At 43.0% G+C, this 21,439-nt stretch overlaps 1 protein-coding gene across 2 annotated transcripts in view; it reads right to left on the bottom strand.

The window, feature by feature from the left end:
• Positions 1-954: 954 nt before the first annotated feature.
• The window catches only part of filip1l (filamin A interacting protein 1-like), a 57,930-nt gene continuing 37,445 nt past the window's right edge, over positions 955-21,439 (bottom strand). The window contains exons 5-6 of one of the 2 annotated variants that reach the window (XM_079185529.1): positions 6,419-9,242; positions 955-1,601 (exon numbers count right to left, since the gene is read on the bottom strand). In XM_079185529.1, coding sequence (XP_079041655.1) covers positions 1,374-1,601; positions 6,419-9,242 — 3,052 coding nt within the window. In that variant the 3' untranslated portion in view covers positions 955-1,373. Of the gene's footprint in view, positions 1,602-5,680; positions 9,243-21,439 lie in introns of those variants that run through there. The other variant, XM_079185528.1, reaches the window with a different exon arrangement.

The raw sequence follows: 21,439 nt of genomic DNA, 5'->3' as shown, positions 1-21,439 counted from the left end.
TTTTTTTTTGCATTTGCAATATTTGGAAAATAGCAAGTATTTTGTCACATTTTGCACTATCCTGCTTTTTATTAGCTGGAAGGTGCAACACATTACAGTACAGTTCTATACCTACATCTCCTGATACTGCACCCGTCGCTCAATAACTGACCTGTGTTGACTCTGCATCAGTTAGACATGTTAGACCTCCTCTAGGGATTGTAAAAAAACGACATTTGTCCTTTTATACTTCAACAAAATACTGTTGAGAAAACAGATAAATACATCAAAATACTTTGACATTACGGCTGATGTTGCTCATTGAAATCAAAGCGTTATTTCAGTACCGTTGCATAGTGAACCTGTTGTAGTTTTTTGTGATCGTGTTGGATATTAGAAAGTTGTTTGAGTTAGGTTTGCCGATCTTGTTTTGTTTTGTCTTTTGTGTTGAGGAGCTTTGTGTAACACACGTACTTACTGTAAACTGAGAATATTGTGGGTTTTACTTTTAATGTACTCACGTCATGCATTCATTCCTTTGACCAGTAACATTAGCTCAACAATCCCAGCATCACATGTAGCATCTTTCTTTGACAACAATCCTTTCAATGTCTGCTCTTAGTGAATCTTATCAACTGTCACGTTACTTTACAAATATCATATTCATTGCTTTCTTATATTTCAAAATGATTCACATACCACGTTTTCAGTGTTAATAAAACTAAATGTTACAATGCTGTTTTTTTTCATTTTCTACAATAATCACATCAGACATTTATTTTTATTCCAGGTATAAAAAGTCTTTATTGATAACCAAAAATAACACGAATGTCACATTTCAGATATTATCACTATCATGTAACTGCATTACAACACATCACTTATACACTTATGTACATTATTGCCACCTATTTCAAAAAACCTCCACGTGTTCCATCCTTATCAGCACACCTCAACAGATACAGTACTTAAAGATCAATACAAAGGCTGACGATACAACATATAACATCCCTAATGTTCTAGTATTACTCTTCAGTTTAATTAGTTTTGATCACAGTGACATCTTCACACCAATCTGTGACATTGGAACTACTTTCTAAAATGTTTTGTAGGTTTATTAACAGCTAATACGATGTGGGCACATTGAACATTGACACAAAACGTTGTTGTATGTTGCAGTCTTCAGAGCACCACAGGTGAGGATTAGGTAATAGTGGAACAGTTCTGTTCTTAAAAGCATAAAGCAGTACTTTGATAGTTTGAAATTGAATATGATTATTTACTATTTTATTTGTTATATCATTTATAATTCAGTTTAATATCTGATGTAACTATGAGCATGACGTAAGCTGACGTTTTAGAATAATCTGGTGTCTGTAAAAGCATCACTGGTGTCACAGTTTGCGGTTAACTAGATTTGGATTGTTGTTGTTGTTGTTGATTTGTGCTGCAGCCGCGTGTGTGTGCTGCTCTTTCCCAGTGGCTGGATGAGCGGCTGGCGGCTGACTCTTGCTCTGCGGCCCCACGTTTGCCGCCGTGCCGTTTGTCCCTTTCTGGGAGCCGTAGCCCTTCGGTTTGGGGATTCTCGTAGGTCCTGGTCGTCGGAATGCTTCTGGAGGTATCTGCGGAGAAACATTGAGAAACAATGAAGTCAAGTTGGAAAACGAGTGACTTGCAGCAAAGAAAATGAGGAAGAAGTGGGGAGAAAATAGGATACACACAGTGTAGAGGGGAGTATTGTGACTTTCTCCACAAGCTGAATTGTTTCCAGATCTGATGCAATACTGATGATGACCACTAGATGATATCAAATCATATTCTATGGGCAGTAAATGACCAAACTGATACTGCATGACTGCTGCACCTTTTGTCTTTTGGACGACAAAAAGCTAATTCAGATTTTGACTAATGTTCCCAGTGAAAACCGAGACCACTTTAAAATGCATAACATCCTTTCAACCATGTTGCATATTCTTCCATGTTCTGTAAAATGTGATGAACATTGTAAGCTACAATAATGATGTTGTCTGTTGTACGTAATTTAGTGTCCTTTAACGCCTTTCACGTGTAAAGCTGCTACAATTACTCGATTAATCAATTAATTGATCAAAAGAAAATGTAGCATTAACAATTTTTATGATCTTTTATGTTTTTTCTTCTTCTATTCTCTTACATTTTATAGAAGATGAATCGATAATGAATAAAAGTTGTTAGTTGCAGCCCTCGAAAGGGTTTTGTTTTAAATATTTACCTCCGCTACTGTATGAGAAATGACGAGATTTCTGTCTTGCCGATTTAAAGACGTTTTATTCAAAGCTGTCCCTAATATTTCAGTTTATCTTATTATCAATAACAGCGTGTTTGTTGCCTAGAAACCTGCACACAAGGAAGGGAGAATATCGTGGGAAACATCACATTTCTCAGATTCTCAAACAACTTACTGCTCCGTTTACTGTGTAATCACATTTCAATCAGTGTGTTTACATGTGCTGCAGCGTGCCAGGAGGCTGAGGTAGTATCGGCACTTATACAGTAGAAACAGTATCCTGTTTACTGTGATATCGTGAGTCACCTCAGCAACAGCTCGCACACTCAGCCATGTATGCTCCTCGGTCATTTCTAGTGTCTTTTATGCTCTTCTTGTAAATAAGCAAGATAAACAGACACAACCTAATATGAGCAAATACATACTTGTGGATGTAACCTCACTGCCTGCTATTAAATGCAGTATTCATGGGGGTTGGCAATATTCAAACTAATAGTTTGCCTCAGGCAATTATTTCAATGGCACAGCTTGGTTCTTCCTTTTGCTCAGCACTTGTTTTGCAAAAGGTAATTGCATTTTTTGTTGACAAGACACCGTTGCACACCACCCCAGATATTTGAATGAATTACTGCAGCGTTTTAGATATATCTGCATGTCCTGATTGAGGCGATTGAGCTCCCTCTTTGACCAAAATGTGCCATCGATCTGGTCTACACTCCTGCAGCTGAGTGAAATTGAAACTCTTCAGTGTTTCCACGAGTTTCATCACCACCGCTCACTTCATTCCCAAGCAACACACTCAAAACGTCCCGCTGGAGAAAAGCACTTGGACGTGTTCTCGTGCGGCTTGAGGTTTTGAGAATTAGCAAAAACCTGCAGTGAGCTATATCCTTAAATATTCATACGGGGTGTAGATTTCAGAATAAGTAGGGCCTGTGCTCCAGCAAAGCTAATGGGCCAGAAAATCTGTACGGGCCTCATCGTCACGGGAGTGTTGTCGGTTTTACACGGAGAGAGGCCTTAATGTGTGGCTTTGTTCTCTCGTGTATCAGCGGTGCAGCAGGAGTTCAACTAAGTACTTCCTCTGCAATGCTGGCCCGGCTGTTTCTCTGGCAACCAAACACGAGGTTTGTTTTGGTGCTTGTGTTGCGGTGGGAGCGAGGCTATACTTTCACAGTGTCTACCCCTCTCACACGCAGTATGAAGCCTTTTTGTTTTGGAGGGAAAAAAAAAAGGTTCCCGTACCACTGTTTGTTATTCTTCCTTTGGTTTTTACAGGTCGGTCAAGGTGAGCAAACTCCTCCGGTTATTAGCACTGTGGGCTAAAAGGAGGAAATCTGTTCTCAACTCATCTTCCTGGCATGCAGTTTGGTAATTAGACTTTCTCGGCTGCACTTTATTCCCATCAGAAGCTGATTAAAATACGTTAGAATGTTTTAATCTCCATCACAATGTTTGGTGTTTTTTTTTTAATGTTTTATTTCACCCCCCCCAAAGCGTCACAGTGAGTTTAGTGTGATTACAACCTCTCACTCAGCAAACACAAGTGTCACTGTAGGCTTTTCAATGAAATGCTCTTTGGCTCCCAGCGTGTCACTGGATACTCATTTTATCAGTCTGGCAGTGGACCACGAGCAGACCTGCCTTCCTTGGCTGAACCGTGATGAGTACGGTTTATGAATCGAGAAGGTCTGAAGTGAGTCAGGGAGTAATTGAGGTCGCAGACAGTAATCCCAGCTGCTGGATGCCTTCTCAAGTAGTGGTCTAATGAATAGCATCTTGTTGAGCCCCTGCATCATTGCGCCCAGACTGCTTTGTATCCGGTTTCTCCAGCTGTGCTCCTTCACACTCATTCAATTTAATGCTTGATTTAATCATGTCCTTGTATCACTGGTGTGTGTGTGTGTGTGTGTTGGGTTTGGTTTGGCGTTTTCCTGCAACAGTTGTCTTGCTCCGTCTAAATGACACTGAGGGCTCTGTACGTGCTTTATTGTGTTCTGGTGAATTGATCAGCTCTGTCCGTCTGTTTGTTGCACGGTAAAGAGACACTGTTGCCTCTAATTCAAGCTCTTCTGATTTTAATTTTCTATCTTTGTAAAATGTTTGTAAGAGTTTGGAAAGGAGGAGGAATCCTGGACTACTTTGTGACATTATTTGCCTTCATTTCTTTGGACTGTTGGCTACATGTTGAGCTCAGCTAGCTTTCTAGATGTGTATGAAGCAAACAGCACACACGTAATCCCCAGAAATATGCAGTTTGTATCACCTTGCTCTGCATGCAGTCTTTACTAACCAGCTAACCCTTCTGAAATACTCAGATAACGTTTGAGATGTATTGCTGTACATCCTCCCCTCTGTATCCTCTCCCACATCCCTTCCACCCCTGTCTTTCGGTCTCCATCCCCTCATCATCATCATCATCATCATCATCATCTTCTGGCCTTCGGTACAGATTTAATTTAACAAATCGCACGTGTGTGGTAACTTTTCCACTGTGGGCACATAAAACCACATGTAGAAGAATGCATATACATGGAGAAACATTCGTACGTTGCACTGATGATTCATTTCGAAGCACGTGATTCGTGGGAGAAATCAAAATAAAACAAAAGTTTTGGGTTACCACCCGATGAATAGCAGGCTAAGTGAGACTTTCTGCTAAAAGACCACTGAGGTTAAACTATCAACAAATACATTAACGTTTCTGAGGAGGTTCAGGTTTTCTGAAAGTGCTTTTTTATGTTTAACGTCTGTTTCCTGGGGGGGCGTACACATATAAATGGGCAACAATTGGCAGTTTTTCTCTTTCTTCCAGCACTGAAAGATTTGATTTTAAGCATTTTCTCTGTCATAACATTTTTAGAGCAGTGCCCCAGCACTCAGTGGGTATTGAGTGTCTTGCTCAAGGACACCTCAACATGTTGGATGATGGCCAAGGTAAACTGAGTATTAATATCTTAAATAACCACCGTTTTGATCTGCTGTTAATTTAGTTTGTCATTGAGGACCAGAGAGAGATCAACTTGTCTGAATGTTTTTTGTTACATTTTTAAAAATGTTGCGTAATATTGTGACCTCAATTGTAACCATGTTTCAGTAACATACTATCCTTACTATGTTCTAGTTGTATACAGTGGAGAAGAGCAACTGTAATTCTACCAAATCTTGGACTTTTTTTAGATTCACCTCCAACAGCAGCTTTTTGGCGCAGCACTCTGAGGTTTAAAGGTTTCAAGCAGAGTTTCCGTTGTATCATCTAAGAGAACACCAAGTTCACATCCCGCTGGTTTTCATTCTCGGTCTCTGGGTTTCTGTGTGCTGGATGTTAGAAGAAACTATGACATCAGCCTTTGATTTTAACTCAAGCAAGCAAACACATGTGAGAATCCCAGAAGGTTTTTTTTGTGTGAGCACAAAGGTTTTTACAGACAACTCTTCCACTTGGGTATCATTTAATTAGGTCTAACAAATGACAGTCTTTATGTGAAAATCCGAGAAAGTGAATTGTAATCTTTTGAATACACACGGTGTCTCAAGTGTTAAAAAGTTACTGTGCATGCACCAAAAATCAAATCAAACAACTGATTTCAATCTAATCCCATTTTTCTCAGATTATTTTTTTATTTTACACATTCAGAACATGCTGGATTTAGTGAATAGATGAAATTGGCAAGCATGGATGACAAACTATAAAACATAACACTTCTTTTTGCACACTTTAATTCTCAGAAAATCAAACAACTTAATCATAATGCAGTATGTGTAATATGAAGTATAAAAACTGGTATGATACATCAGTGTGAATAGTCAGACTACATGGCAAATTGGCCACTGAGTACAATACAGTAAGTGCACATAAGTTAAAACCTGGTGTTATGTCAAATTAAATCAAATGTTCTAGTGCTTTCAAATGGTATTGTTTTCTCATGCAGGCAAACACTTGTTGGAACTTAATCACACATAACCAAGCAAAACAAACCAAAGTAAAAAGGAAACATTCAAACCCTGGTTTAAGAAAAAAACATAAATCAAGTAAAACAGACATGTAAATGTATCGGGGTATAGAGTTGGGGTTTAAGGGTCTATGGTTGAATTGGATCTCATGGGTTCAGCAACAATGGATGGGATGGATGGTTTTGGGGGATTATCAGGTCAATCATAGACATTACTTACTGTAATTTGTGATGGCCTTTGGATTGGGGTGGAGGTGGGCTTAATCGTGATGCTACTTGTGATTTTGCTGTTGCCTTTTGCAGTAGGAGTACTGCAATTTGCAAGCACCTGAGTCATTTGCTCCTTGAGTCCAGGTGTGTGGCATGGACTCAGTGTTTGCGACGGTGTGCTGATGCTCTGAATGAAGGGGGTCCCTAAGTGAATGTGGATTTTGTTGTCCTCCGTGGTGATGACGTTTGGCCCAGAGCTGTTAGACCTCTGGACCTGCCAGTTGCTTTGCCTTTCCGGGGTCACGCGGAAGATGGCGTGCCCTCCAAGAACCTCCACTGGCTCCGTGGAGAGGGAGCGCTCAGGGGTGCCGGTCGTGACCGACACAATTTGTATAGGTGACATTGCTCTGTCTGGTGTTACAGAGCCACAAGAGTCTGGAGTCATTGCTCTCGAGTATGTAGCCATAGTGAAAGGTGATAGGGCCCTATCTGGTGAACACAGTTCGTCAGAGATTGGGGAACCTTTAGATTTGGGGGAAATGGATTTCGCAGTAGGGGATATGGAAGCATTCTGGATGATGGTAATTCTCTGTTTGGGTGGACCTCCACTTGTGGGTATGACGGCAGTGCTGGTGAATGACTGGATGTTTTCCGTGGTCGGGCTGGTGATCTCTAGCGTCGCTGTGTTATGTCCGTGGTCAGGAGTCACTTTAATGTGCAGAGGCTGCCCAGGACTGTGGGTCAACACAACATCTCCCGACTGAACGTGGTTGCCGTTCTGTCGTGGTTGCACTTTACCGTTCACCTGATGGGGCGTGTCTTTGTTTTTCAGGAACGGGACTCGGGCTCTTCTCAAGTTGTTTAGATTATTTACGTTAGTAATCAGTGCGGGGCTGCATTTGGTGAGCTGAATCTCGTTGCTGTAATTTGCGTTGTCTTCAGGTTCGCTCTCGTCGTACAGCTTCCCGTTAACCACAGCACGTTCCAGTGGGGCTGTCTTACAGCTGGGAGACATGACGTCAAGTGGCTCTGTTTGAACTTCCTTGGTAGAAACATGAAGGTCTGAAAAGCGCCTTCCGTTCATGCCAGGGCGAAGACTTTTGCTAAAGCGCCTGTATCTCTCAAGCTCTCTCGTGAGTGTCTCCATTTCTCTGGCCAGTTCTTTGTTTCTGACCTCTTGCTGGGTCAGTTTCCTCTGGAGTGTAGAGTGGTCAGTTTTCATGTGGCAAATGGACTCCTCTGTTCCCATGTAGTCATGGATCTTCTCTTTCAGAGCTGCTACCTCTCTGGTCAAATGACTAGACTTTGCCTCCTCGTCCTTCAAGCGTTTATAAAGAACATGCTCTTGGTTGCACTCTTTCTTCTCAGCCAGTTGGTACTTTGAAAGTTCTTTTCTGGATATTTCCAGCTCCTCCATCAAGGCTTTACCTTTCTCTTGTTCATTGGTGAATCTTTTCTCCAGTGATTCAAACTCCTCTGTTTTCAAGAGGTCTCCTTCTACCACCTTCATGTCCTTTAATTTGTGTCTGAGGCGCTCAACCTCTTGCGTCAAATCCTTTACTTTGTTGTCTTCTTGTTGGAAGCGGTTAGCAATGGGTGTTTTGATGTTCTCCTCTTTAGCTTTGCTTCTCACGTATTCTCTTTCTATGTTCTCAAGCGACTGCAACCTTTTCGTCATCATATTGATTTTAGACTCCAAATCATTGCTCTTTTCCTCTTCAGCAAGCAACGTGGCCTTCAAGTCATCCCTTTCCTTTGTGGCGCCGCACATTTTCTCCTCCAGCTCGGCCTTTGACCTCAGTGTCTTCTTGCTCTCATCAATTAGCTTCTCTGTGACTGATGTAACTTTGTCCTGTTCAGCTTGAAGTTTGCCAGTGCTGTTCTGGACCTTGTTCTCCATTTGCTTGAGCTTCTCTGCCGTTGCCTTCCTCTCATCCACCAGCATGACTGTCAGAGTCTTTAACTTGGTTAGATCTTCCTTCAGTGTCAGCTCTGTCTTTCCCAGTTGGCTTTCAGCAGCCTCCAGTTCGTTGACCCTGACTTTTAAGACTTCCAGCTCACTGGTCAGAACCTTTGACACCGTCCTCTCCTTCTCCAGGTTACTTTTGAGTGAGTTGCATTCTTGTTTGCTCTTGCTGAATGCGTCCTCTAATCTCTCCAAGTCCATAATTCTGTGGTTCAGTTTATCGACTTCGGCCTTCAAGCTTCGGCTTTGATTGGCCTCTTTCTCCAGTTTCTTGTTGAGGTCTCTGCAGTGGTCCTCCATTCGGATCAACTCTTCATCCTTTCCCTCCATTTCAAGTACCCTTTTCCGTAACTCTTCAAGCTCAGACATGAGGCTCGAGTTTCCACACTCGCCACGGCTAATTTTGTCCCTCAGCTCCTGCAGTTCCTCCTCAGCTCGGCGCAGGGTCTTGTTGGTTTCCTCCAGCTCATCAAGCTGCCTGCTGAGAGTTGATAGCTTCTGGCGCATCTGCCTGCTTTGGGCATCCTCGCTGGTCAACTTGGCAGTCATGGCCTCTTGTTCCTGATGGTATCGACCGCCTTGGTCACGCAGCTCAGCCTCCAAGCGAAAGACCTTTTGCTCCTCTTCCTGCAGACGGGCATTAGCTGAGCTCAGCTCCTCCTGGGCTTGTGATGCACTGGCACTCAGTTCTTGGACCTTTGCTGTTTGTTGAGTCAGCTGCCCTGTGAGACGCTGCTGTTCATCCACAACAATCAACGCAAACGACTTGAGTTTTGTCAGCTCCTCCTTCAGACTTGTGACCTTTTGGTTGTTCTCGTCGTCCTTTCTTTCTTGGTAGGCCTTATCCTGATCAATTAACAGCTTCAACCTGAAAGAAACAAAAACAAGGCAAACATGTTTTTCCAGCAATCCAATTCAAAACCTGCATATACAATGTACATCAAATAGAGAAAGTGTTTGTCTACTATTGCAAAATTGTTACTTTCCCCTTGCAGTTGCATTTTCTATAAGTGAATATTGGAGCACCACATATTTAAATCATTGATAGTTTGAAAATGTCAGCCTTTTATATTTGCTTACGTTATATATATGAAAGGTGCACAAGAAACTTTACACCCCTACTGTCACTACCCATTGGGCCCACTTCTCCAAGCACTGACACATCATAAACACGGTTATTTTCCCTGCATTTCTGAGGCGGACTAACGTTTTTATGTCATGGAAAATTTAACACATCATAAAAAGTATTACTTTGACTCTCTCAGGTTGGGAGTCTGAAATACCAGTGGTTACATTTCTTTTTGTTCCCTTGTTGCCAACTAATTCTCCTATGGTTTGGAAACCTGAGTTACTGCTGTAAATATTAGGCCTCGAGTTTAACGATCAGTTTCCATAGTATTTGACGGTGTAACATATCGCCAATAAAGTCCTCTGGGAAATAATGTGAAAAGACCGACATCCAGCCAAATGTTAACAATGACCTCTGAAAATGATCTCACCAGATAAGATGAGCAATACTGTCAAAATGATGATGATATTTCTGACCAGGATGATGTTGAAATTCACCACTACAGACTACAAAAATCAAAGGCCGTAAGGTAAAGAAATACTTTTATCTCATATTAGCCTCTCATTCTACCTCCAATACCCTGATGGACTACAAAGTACTCGTATTATGTCAAGGTACGATGCACATGTGCCTTTATATGCAGTTGCAGTGTGTAGATGGGGTCAGCACATCTCACACATGCCAAAGGGCCTACAGTCCCAGAAGAAGGTATGTTATGTCTGCTGTGTGCGCAGCTGCCAGGCATTTCCACACAGATGGCCCACTGGCATGGAACAATTCTTTAATTAAGGGGTTCCTCTCGACTACCAGCCCTCCTCCCCGTTACCAAAACCACCACCTACCCTCCCTGTTTTTTTTCTTCTATACATTTAAAGGAATTCCCCCTGCTTCAAAGGCAATTACAGTCCCACAGAGTTCACACAGAAATCCCCCCCACACACACACACACAAATGCACACTCTCAGGGATCACTTATTCCACATGTACACTTGGATTGTGGGCCATGATGTAAGTGTGGAAGGGCGGGTCACGTCTCAGCAGTATGTCACTTCTTTCTCCGGTAGCCGCTAAACGGTGGGAGCGCGTAGGGGGGACACATGTAACTGCATCCATGTGTTGCTTGCGATTAGATCCAGACCAAACAACACTCAATGAAGTATTATAAGGGTGAGCACAAGAGTCATTATTAGTGTGGTTTGGGTGGATTAGAAGAAAATAAAGGATGTGCCATTCAAGCAGGTTATAGTCAGAGTGTTGGTTGTGAACCTGTAAAGCAAACCTCGACCCCCCCCCCCCCCCTAAAGTTTTCATAGACTCCTCTCTATTTTAATGACTGAGTATTCCAGGTGCTCAGATTATTGTTTCTGTCTAGCTTTGTTGACTTTAAGTTTGCCCTTGTTACAGAATATTCTGGCTGCCTGAAGTGAACTATTTGAATCATCTTAACTTTCAAGGCCTCTGGATAAGAGTGTCGTGCAGGGAGGCCTTATCTTGGAACATGCATGTGTTGAAAAATTACATTTTCTTCATTTGGATTGTGGACGTAGAAACACTAAGTTGCGAAGTGAAACAAGCAGACATCTTTCCTGCGAACCAGCCTGTCGCCTCTAATCACTGTTTATCCAATCTCTTATCTTAGTCCTCGCTGTTTTTCTGGTGATGTCATCAGCCAAAATAGAAAGAGAAATGTACTTAGTTCCATAGTAGGGGCTGGGAACTTCTAAGTCCTGAACTGGATACTAATCCTGTATACTGCTGCATGAAAGGGCACTTTGCACTAATAAAGGCAAATCCTTTGAGAGGAAGCGACATGGCTCATGTGCCCAAAAAACACTGCTCGCCTCACACCGGTGAAATCACTTCTAGCCCTTTATGGGACTGTATCACGCTATTCCCTCATGTACTTTGTGGCACATGAGGAAATGTTGGTCCAGATTAACTTTTTCTCATTAGGGACACACACATAGATGAGTGAATTTGGTCGACAGAGCCACGTCTGAGACCATTTTTCTAGATATAATTCAGTGTAGACTTGACAGTCTGCATGTTATGCAGTTGGAAAGCCGGTAGAAAGATTCCTGCAGCTGACCCTTAAATAATGCTGGAGACCCAACCCTACTTTAAGGAGTAGTAATAACTCAAATAACCAGCTTTCGCCATCGGATATAAGTCAGCAGAAGCAGTTGCCACATGTGTTCAGGGAATACATAAATATATCGGCCGATCCACAACACATTTCTCCACATTTCCCTCCCCATCACGTTTTATCTCACGTCGTTATAGAGCAGAGCGCCGCACATCATTTTGGAGGAATAAATAGTAAGGCGCTGCACATAAAGCTGGTGACATAACGGTCTCGTGGCTGACAACATTACAAGGCACCTTACCACCCACTCTGCAGCCTGTACAACCGTTGCAACATGGCACCAATTTCAGATTGGTTTCCCCTTAAAATAGATGCACGACCGCCACCGGGGGTCGTTAATATGTCATGGAAAAAGAGGGTTGCACAGATTTCATTGGTGGTTTCGAGAGGGCCAAAATGGGATTTCTAAACTTTACAGGATTCATTCTGGCTTTGTTGCAAATATTTGTTTGCCTGCTAACATAACTGACGTTAAAAAAAGAAAAGGAAACCTCCATTTGGGAGCAGTCGGCGAGTCACAGCCAGCCACAGCTTCACAGAGGGCTTCCCTCCCTTTACGTGGCTCCCGAAGCTGGAAACTGTGGCTCACCCCGCTGCTTAAAGCTGTGTTACACGTTCCATATGTCATTTCCTCACCACGAGTGATTAGGTCATGTATGTACAGACTGATATATCCTGTGCATGCACACATGGCCACCTCCGCTTCAACATGTGGATGGTGGGCCGATGTGCCCTCATGTGTGACAGAGTTTGAAGGGGGGGACGCTGATTGATGCAGTGTGTGGACTGTATGTAAAGTGCACTCAGGCTAAGTGATATGCCCCCAGAGTGCAATCAACATGTGTAAAATATGTAACTCTGATGTTTATGAACTTCCTGGTTGTGGTGGTGATATGGTTAATGGAGAGGTGTGTTTCCAAAAGAGACCTAGATGTCATGTTTAATGAACTAGATTACACAGCGTTTCTAAAATCCTGCATATACATTATGGAGAGGTGGAAAGTAACGAAGTACATTTACCCAGTGCCGTACAATTTTGAGGTACTTGTACTTTACTGGAGTATTTCCAGTTCCTGCTGCTTTATACTTCTACTCCACTTCATCTCAGAGGGAAATATTGCACTTTTTACTCCACAACATGTATTTGATAACTTTAGTTACTTTGCAGATTCAGATTATATATTAAAAAATATGAATAAATTATCTAAATTCAAAGCTTTCCAACAGTGTGTATATATATATAACATTAAGGTGCATAATGAGTACTTTTACTTGGGTGCCATAGTATATTTTGAGACGAATACTTTTAAACTTTTACTTAAGTAATACTTTTACTTGTAACATAATATTTCTACATTGTGGTATTACTACTTTTAGTAATGTAAAACACATGAGTACATCTTCCACCTCTGGTTTCTACATGAACTCCCCTTTCAGTACTTTAACACCACACAATATTCTTTCCTCCAAACACAGCTGCTGTTTAATGCCAAGACATTCTTTCTTGGGAGGACTCTTCATTTAATTAGTATTAGTTTTATTTATGTAATATAAGTTAGTGTCAATCAGATGAGTTATTATTTTCATATCTCTTTTTGAAATAGAGATGTTTACAACCACAGTCAGTCAGTCATCTGACAATAAAAAGCCGTAGAAAGTACTTGATATCTTAATGCCGTTATATAAAATAGTGGGCTGTACATACTGTATATATAAAACATAGTATAATCACAGAATGTGTACTGTAGTGTGTGCCATACTCTACCTCTTACACTGTCTCTTTATTTGACTTTACTTCGCCACATGATCCTTGTACGACTCATTTTTTATCTTATGTGTGGGAGACTAAGTTGTCAGTATTTCTGCGATTATGTTACCTTGAAAAAATTCCTGCTCTGTAAATTTGCAGAGCCATAACTGTGACATGCTCAACAACACTCTCCGACAAGACTGAGATTCATTACTGTCTAAATACTGAATATCGTTGGACTCGGCACGTTAGGAGAGCTGCTCCAACATGTGTTTCAGCATTGCTTTATGGATATTTCAGGTCTTATATGATATAACCCCTCGCTTCAAAACATTAACGGCATTCCTGCCATAGTTTATATACTAATACACTTTTTAAAAAGACTTTTCTAGATTTCGTTAAATAGATTGAGGTACTTTTGTTGTTGGCTTCTGCCGACCTTCTAGTTTTAGAAACTTCTTTGACTAGTTGTTTAAAAGATAAACCTTTCAGAAGCAACTTACAGTAACTACACAAACAAATAGTAACTCTGAAGCCGAAAGAAGTACCATTAAAAACACACTCTATGAAACTTAGTACAACAAAGTACACAAGAACAGCAGCAGGAAATGATGCTGCCCTTAACATCTGTACGTCTCAAATCCAATCAAGAGAACTATTTATTTTTTAAAGTTTTGAAAGTTTTTTCCCCCTAAATTGAGAGTTTTGTTTTAAAGCCTACCTGTGCCGAAGGCTTTCCCGTCTTCACTGCCATAAGCTCATTATCTTCCCGTACAACACTCGACCCTCAACTCTTCCTCTCTGTGTGTGTCTCTCACTCTCTTGGTGCCTGTAATGTGGGCATTCCTGCAGTCAGACCAAACAATAAGGGATGTGCTCCCTGCCTATGGACCATTACATCATCAGCATGTCCTTATATGGAGCTTTGCATTGCAGCGGCTCGCAAGAAGGGGGTGTGCTTGCTCACATGTGTAACTGCGTGGTGTGTGTACCTGTAGGTGCGTATTTCGCAGTGTTTGAGCGAGTCTGCTGAAGTAAGTGTTCAACTAAAGGATGTGGCCGAGGAGAGGGGGAAAAGGTTTTTTTCTTGACGTATGTAATGTGTGAAATATCTGGCCGGTCTGTCGATGCTCAGGAGGCACGGCAGTAGGCGAAGAGAGACAAGGAGTTCGAGTTACGGCGTTTCCTCCTGGCTCTTGTCAACATAAGTCATTTATTCAGCCGAGGAGGGAGGGGAAAAAAAAGAACGGGCTTGCAAAGTTAATAAGAAAATCTTGGAAGAGGATTTTGTAATTGAAACCAAAAGCTAAAAGAACGAGACAAGACTTGTAACACGTAGCTCTGACGTGTTTTAAAATGTGTTTTCACGTTTAGCTTAGCATAGAGACTGGAAACAAAGGGACACAGCTAGCCTGAAGTAAGTAAATAAAAACAACAGCTCTAAAGCTCGCACTCACATCTTGTTTGATTTATTCCTACAAAAATAGAAATAAAAATGTCACTTGCGCACAGTACTTGGGTGCATGTAGTCTGTTAATTTCCACTCCTAGTATATAGTTTGTCTTGCTGCCATCAGTGTGAGAATATCTCAGGCGAGGGTTGGGTAGGTACACACCTGTGGGTGTAAAAGTGGCTTTAAGCTAACGGCTCCACAAACAAAATAATGGATTTTCATGCCGCAGTGTAATCGTAGCCAAAGCCATCACACATTGCTCTTTATCAGTGGCACATTGTTCCGCTCACAATGCCTCAGTCTTTACTTTCATTATCAGATTGCTTTTGCCTAACTCACGCATGTCTCAGGCTATAGCTGGCGATTAAATCCCATCTTTTAAAAGTCTCAACAAGCTGCGTCATCTATTGTCATGTGATTGGGAGCAAATCGTGGGGGCGATTGTTCAGGGAGGTTATTGCTTCGCTGTCGATGTTTCTATTGTTCTGAGAAAAAATGTGCTTTGTTTATTCAAACAATGAGGGCCGGTGACACTGCGCGGTGCAGAAAAAACATCCGGGCCACTCAAGTAGCGACTTCCTGACAGACACCGGTGCAGCAGTAGCGGGACCTCGTGTTTGGCGACCAGGCGACCATGCGTGACATGCAATGAGACAGCAAATTAGTCCCAAAAATCAGTCTGTGAAAACACAAAGTGTGTTCTGTCACTCTGTGCTCTCAGGCAGTATGTCGCAGCTAACTGATTCCAGCCGTACGAGCGAATAACAAGGGCAAGACTCTTCCTGCCTCTTGCCCACGAAATGAAATATGTCATGGCTTCACAATGGCTGAGGTCACTGTTGCTAAATGTTACGAGCTCCTGCCAACCGAGCTGAGGGACCAGAGAGATTTGCCGGATTCATTTTAAAGCCGCACTAGGCAGGATTTTTCTGTAAAAAAAATACAAACATGCATCTTTGACCCCGCATAAGTAGTCAATCAACGCACGTCAACCAACCTGGCTCCATGGCTCGACTGAACTTCTGCCAAAAGCTACGTAGCACAATTACAAGTCCCCGGCTGTCCCCTCTGTGCTATCATTCATTTCCAGCTTTAAAAGGATGTAATTAGACATCAGAAGTAAAGTAATGATAGGAAACGAGGCTGGTTTGTTCAGCTTTAAGTCCACAAGCCATCTCTTAACCATCTCCGCAAACTTCTGGACAACTTTAAGTCCAGAAATGTAAACCAGAAAGCCTCCATCCTAGTGTACTCTTAAGCTAAATTGAATTAGTTGTTCCCCAAATGTTGACAAATACAACAAATGCCAGTGTAGACACTGTGTTTAGCGGCAGATGGAGCAGCTTTTGTGAGTCACAGACTCACGGATTCCTAAAAAGAGGCAAACTGAAAACATGTGGCCCCTACGACTTATGTAAAAACTTGCAATTAATCACAGCGCCTTCAACCAATTGGAGGAGGCTGCCGTTGGACGATAATGAATGAGGCTGTGTTCAAAAAAGTTTGGGGCGGCCATCTTGTGCACGCAGCGCCCGACAGAAGCCAAAGATAGCATTCGTGTTTGGTCAGGAACACGCCATGTTGCCTGTGCAAACACACCACATTTCATTTGGCTTGGAGAATACTGCAAGTCTTAAACTTGCCATTCAAGTACACTGACCACTGTGAGGAGGAGGACTTTTCTGGAGGCGCCGTGTGGTAATTGTCACATGCGTTGTTGGAAGTCAGAGGCTGGAGAGATGGTTGAGCTCTCAACGCTTTCCCGCTCCTTAAAGAAACCAGTTCCTGTGTCCACTTGGAAGTCTGACGACTCGATTGCCGAGGGAGAATTTCCCCTGAATCACTCTTGAGCCTTTAAAGTAGCATTTTAATACTTTGCCACAAGGCCATGGGAACCAGGGAGCTGTAGTGCACACTTGGGTCAAGCAGGATTGATTTCAGGCAATTTCAAAAACAACATTTCAGTGTCACGCAGACCAACAACTGAGCTCAAGCTCTTAACGATGATGTATTTTTGTTTTGTGCTCTCTCCCATTTCCTTGCAAAAAAAACTGTTTGTTCTTGGAACAAACAATTCCGTCATCCAAAATTAGATTCTATTTCTGGATATGGACATATTCGGGGCCCCCGAGTGCTGTATACTTGAAACAGATGTCAGGGATCAAACACAAGAGCGGGCCACACAAACATGTTTGCTGTGACAAACCTCTGCCAAATGACAAATAGTGGCGGGATGAAGATGTTTTCTGTAACCTCGATGGGGATGACTATCGCGCTGACAATACAGAAAAGTACGCGGAGGTTTGGGATTTGGTTTTGCATGAGCGACGTGTGCGGTTTCGGCGAGGTGGTCGTTAAGTCCTTCGGCGTTTTCAAAGTGCTGCCATGTTGTTCTCAGCTGAATTTTGTAAAAAAAAACGAGTGCTGCATTTCAATGGAAACTCAACTCCAAACTGTCAAATCTTCTCGCCTGTACCTGCAACGACACAATGTTGTCGACAATGCAAGGAGCCATACTCGGTCTGAATGACCTCAAAGACTTGGCTTCTAACTTTTAATGTCATATCAGGGAACACGTGATACGAGATATCCCTGATTTCTGTTACCTAAACAGTCTGCGACCAAACGTGACGAAAAGCACAGCTGCCATGCGAGCGCATTCGAGTGTTGTGAATGCGTGCAGGAAAAGACACCTGCCTGAGAGTTTGTAAGTGCACGTGTGTGTGTGTGTGTGTGTGCACGCGCTGGCTGGTACCTGATATCTAGCATGAATCTGATAAACCATTAATGACCAAACCAGATGGAGGCAAGATATTTCCTACCTCTGTGAGAGCTGCAGCAGTGAATGCTCGTCTGTGTGTCACACATTTCCACATGTTTTTTTTTTTCTTTTTCTGTTGTTGCCCTGCAGTGATGTGTGTGTGTGTGAGTTCAGGAGCAGCAGAGCCAGACAAAGACCGAGACAAAGACACACACACACTCACACACCCTCTCCACCGAGCGTGGTTTTGTGTTCGGCGCGATTCCTGATGCACATCAGACAAACCGTCTCAGGCGAGGCCTGGTCTTGCCCCGTACACTCAGCGCTGCCTGACACACACACACACATGCTTGTGCGATAGGCGCAGCCCGGGGGCTGATTACCTGACATACATCGATGACCTCATCGACTTGTGATCAAATCCATATGTCTCCTTCCCTCATTCCCTTCTCTCGGCCTGTCTCTATCTCTCGCTGGAATTCTGTAACTCTTTTTTTTTCATCCACACTCCACATTCCTCTTTCTGCTTGTTTTTCTTTTATCCCTTCTCCTCTCTTGTCTTTCTCTCTCTCTCTCTCTCTCTCTCTCTCTCTCTCTCTCTCTCTCTCTCTCTCTCTCTCTCTCTCTCCTTCACACGCTTTCTCCGTTTGTGTCCGTTTCTTTATTTTCTATCTGTCCCTCGTTTCTGATCTCAGCCTGGGCTTTCGATGTTAAAATGTGATTTTCATTGCCTTTTAAGGCCAAAATCTGTTTTTATGGCTGACGACCTTTTGTTCGTTCTTGTGATGACATGTTGTACAGTCTGTCTTTGCGTTCTCCCTCTTTGACCTGCGTTCTCTTTTTCTTTCTTTTATTATCTCCATGACATTGTCATGCAGTTTCTCCTTTACTCTATCTTATATTAGTCTGTGCACCAGGTGTGTGTGCAAGCATGTCTTTTTGTGTCTTTCTCTCGGATGTAAAGTGAGGTTGGGGGGCTTTCTGCAGCTGTAACCCAGGGGGAGGTTTGTAGCACTAAAGGCATGTCTGCTACCCTCTTACTGGGTTATTTTTCCTCTCCAGACACTTGTCGTTTCGAGGTAGGAGAGGGTAGAGCACGGCCCATTTGTCCTACCTCTTGATGGAATCATCTTGTTGTTCCTTTTAGCCGCCCACATAACAAATGAAACACGTCATGCCACCATGGAGCGATACAAGATTATAGGCAGGAATCAATCTCGCAGCCTCAGATTGAAGGGCTGGACCAGGTAGACGGGCTGTAATTTACACACTAACAACAGCTATTGCCTCACAAAGGATCACACGGGTAGTGAGAAAGTAAGAGAGGTGTGTGTGTGTGTGTGTGTAGTCGGCAGGGCAGTCGGGTGTCTGCTGCCTTCCATTGGTGCGGCATTTGGACTTTTGATGTAAATCGCAACACTTAAGGAGGATGTTCCGCCCGCTGTTTGCACAGGCGTGGTGGATTTCAAAGCAAACGTCAACCTCCAGCCTATATGCACAGCAAGGCAACGGCTTAGCGTCGGCTGGCAAACAAATCAGATCCAGCTAATCAAACCCCGGCTCGTATAACACAAATCTACACTTCACACTTACAAAAGAAAAACTTTTATTTCAGATAAAATCGGAGTACAACACTACCTTTTTTGCATAATATTCTTTCGGCCTCTGCCCTTTAGACATTTTATAATATTTATACTTAGCTATGATATTGAACCCCACCTGTTTTGTTCCAAATGGTTAAGTGGACATTATCTAACACTGTTAATTATGTAGAATTCTGAGGCAGGTGTGTCCTGTGCAGTCGGCCTTAGCTGGAGGGTCAGTAGTTACTGCTACTTAGTCAGCTTACACAAGGAAGTGGATGCATTTTTCTTTTTATGAATTACAATTTGTGCTTTTTTCACTGATCTATCCACGTACCCCCTGCCCTTCAGCGTCTATTAAAGTAATTGCCGCTTTGGAGCGAGACTCCTGCTATTAAACCTCCACGAGTACGCGGCGCTGATCCATCATTTGGCTTCGCACTCCGAACTCTTAACAATGGCAATCTCGTAACTTGAAATTCACAGGAAGAAGGGAAGTGACACGCACGTACACGCGCGGATCTGTCCAGCTGTCAGGTGAGCTCGGGTGGAGCTGCATCCAGAGACTCTTTTGATGGATTCCTGGTGGATTAGCATTGATCTCATACGCTCTGCTCAGGCTCTCTAATCAGAGTTCAAGGAGCTGCGCTTTCTCGCTGTCGAGTCATAAAGCCTGACATTTTTCACACCTGTGTGCTTGTAGATCCACCTGTTAATCTGTTCTTTCTATTCTACCCACATCATGAACAGACACATCCATCCTCACCTGCATGTGTCCTGATCAGCCCATCTGTCTGCACCAAAACAAAGCTTGTATTTACTCCGTTAAAGATAACTGCACTTCAAAGCCTCAGTGCTGAGACTGTGTTTAGGGGGGGGGGGGGGGGCATACTAAATGCTAGTTCAGCCTGGAAAAATGACAGTGTGACCACGAGTCAATGAGTGAAGTTAGCATGAAGCATTTTCTTTGAATTCAGTAAACTGCAGCTTATCCCTCCGAGCTGAAACTCTTTCCACAACACATCTTCAGAACGGTCGAGGACAAACAAACTTCTGTTGAAATCCTCAAGTTTGCCATCAATGCTGTGTATCCAACTCCTACACAAGATATCGGCCCCATTTACTCTTTCTCCGACTCCTCTACTAACACTGTCCAGCGTCTTTAAACACAGGAAATGGGTTTCCTAATCCCGGTCATCCTTTCACAACTGCATTAATGGATCAAATCCAAAAGCCCAGCGAAACACACTCCACTGATAGCGGTGTCACCACATTGCTATTTCAACACTGGCCTGACTAAAGCCACCGCTCCGAAGGCCGTCATGCACAAGGCTCAGCTTGAGTCAGAGGATGAGCTGCGAAGCAACAAGTCGCACGAGGAAACGTTTTCATGTAACAGACATGAGAACACACTTTTGGCATTTCGATCGCAAAGCCTCATCGCGCTATTTGAGGGCGGTTCACGTGCGAAAAACACAGTGTGTGAAAGTGTGCCTATGTAGGGCGCTTAGCTGGCGTCGAGGAGTTCTTGTTCTTTGAGTTGGCACGTAACAGGGATTCTGTACACTTTTGTTTCTAGCATCAGCCGGCGATTTAGTTTCCGATGCCAGCATCCTTTTCAGGGAAGCATTCCCCGTCTCGCCTGGTCTACTTGTTCCTAGATGGGTCTGTGATATTATAACCCTATTCATTTATGCATTCACACAGTCGGTGACTTATTGCCAGCTGTTCTTTTACTTTGATTAGCCATTATCTTCTTCACGTTTGTGTGATTTTATCTCACGAGCTTCAGTCGGCGGTGTTTTTACACGAGTTGATCTAGTTAGAATAGAGTATGTAGTTGACAGGTCAACAAAATCGAAATCCATTTTGTTCTTTATGTGTCTGAGCAGAGAGGTTGTGGACTTTCGCAAGTACTGGAGTGCATTTTCCGTCTGCCTGTGCCACAGCAGTCTCTCTCCGCGGATGACACACCACCGTCTCTCTCCAGATGTCCTCGTTCATCATTTATCTGAACCCTCTCATAACGCTTTGGCTCTGTTCTCTCCCACCGACCGAGCGGAGGCCTCGCATGACGCGCGTCGTTTTTTCAGAAAATAATGGGCACAAATGCGAGGGGATTAGAGCGATTGGAAAGAAATGACAGGTTGATCTGTTACATTTACTGGAAAGATGGAAGATCGGATTACAGCGGATGAAAACATGTGGCAGGAGTACATCACCAACGATCCCCGCCTACCAGACAACGTGTACGAGCGCTCCATAGATGATTCACATGAGTGTAACCTGCCACCTGTTTTAAG

The sequence above is a fragment of the Pholis gunnellus genome (assembly GCF_910591455.1).
Source record: "Pholis gunnellus genome assembly, chromosome: 24".
In the NCBI taxonomy this organism is placed as follows: domain Eukaryota; kingdom Metazoa; phylum Chordata; class Actinopteri; order Perciformes; family Pholidae; genus Pholis; species Pholis gunnellus.
This window is presented reverse-complemented; position numbering and strand designations above follow the sequence as displayed.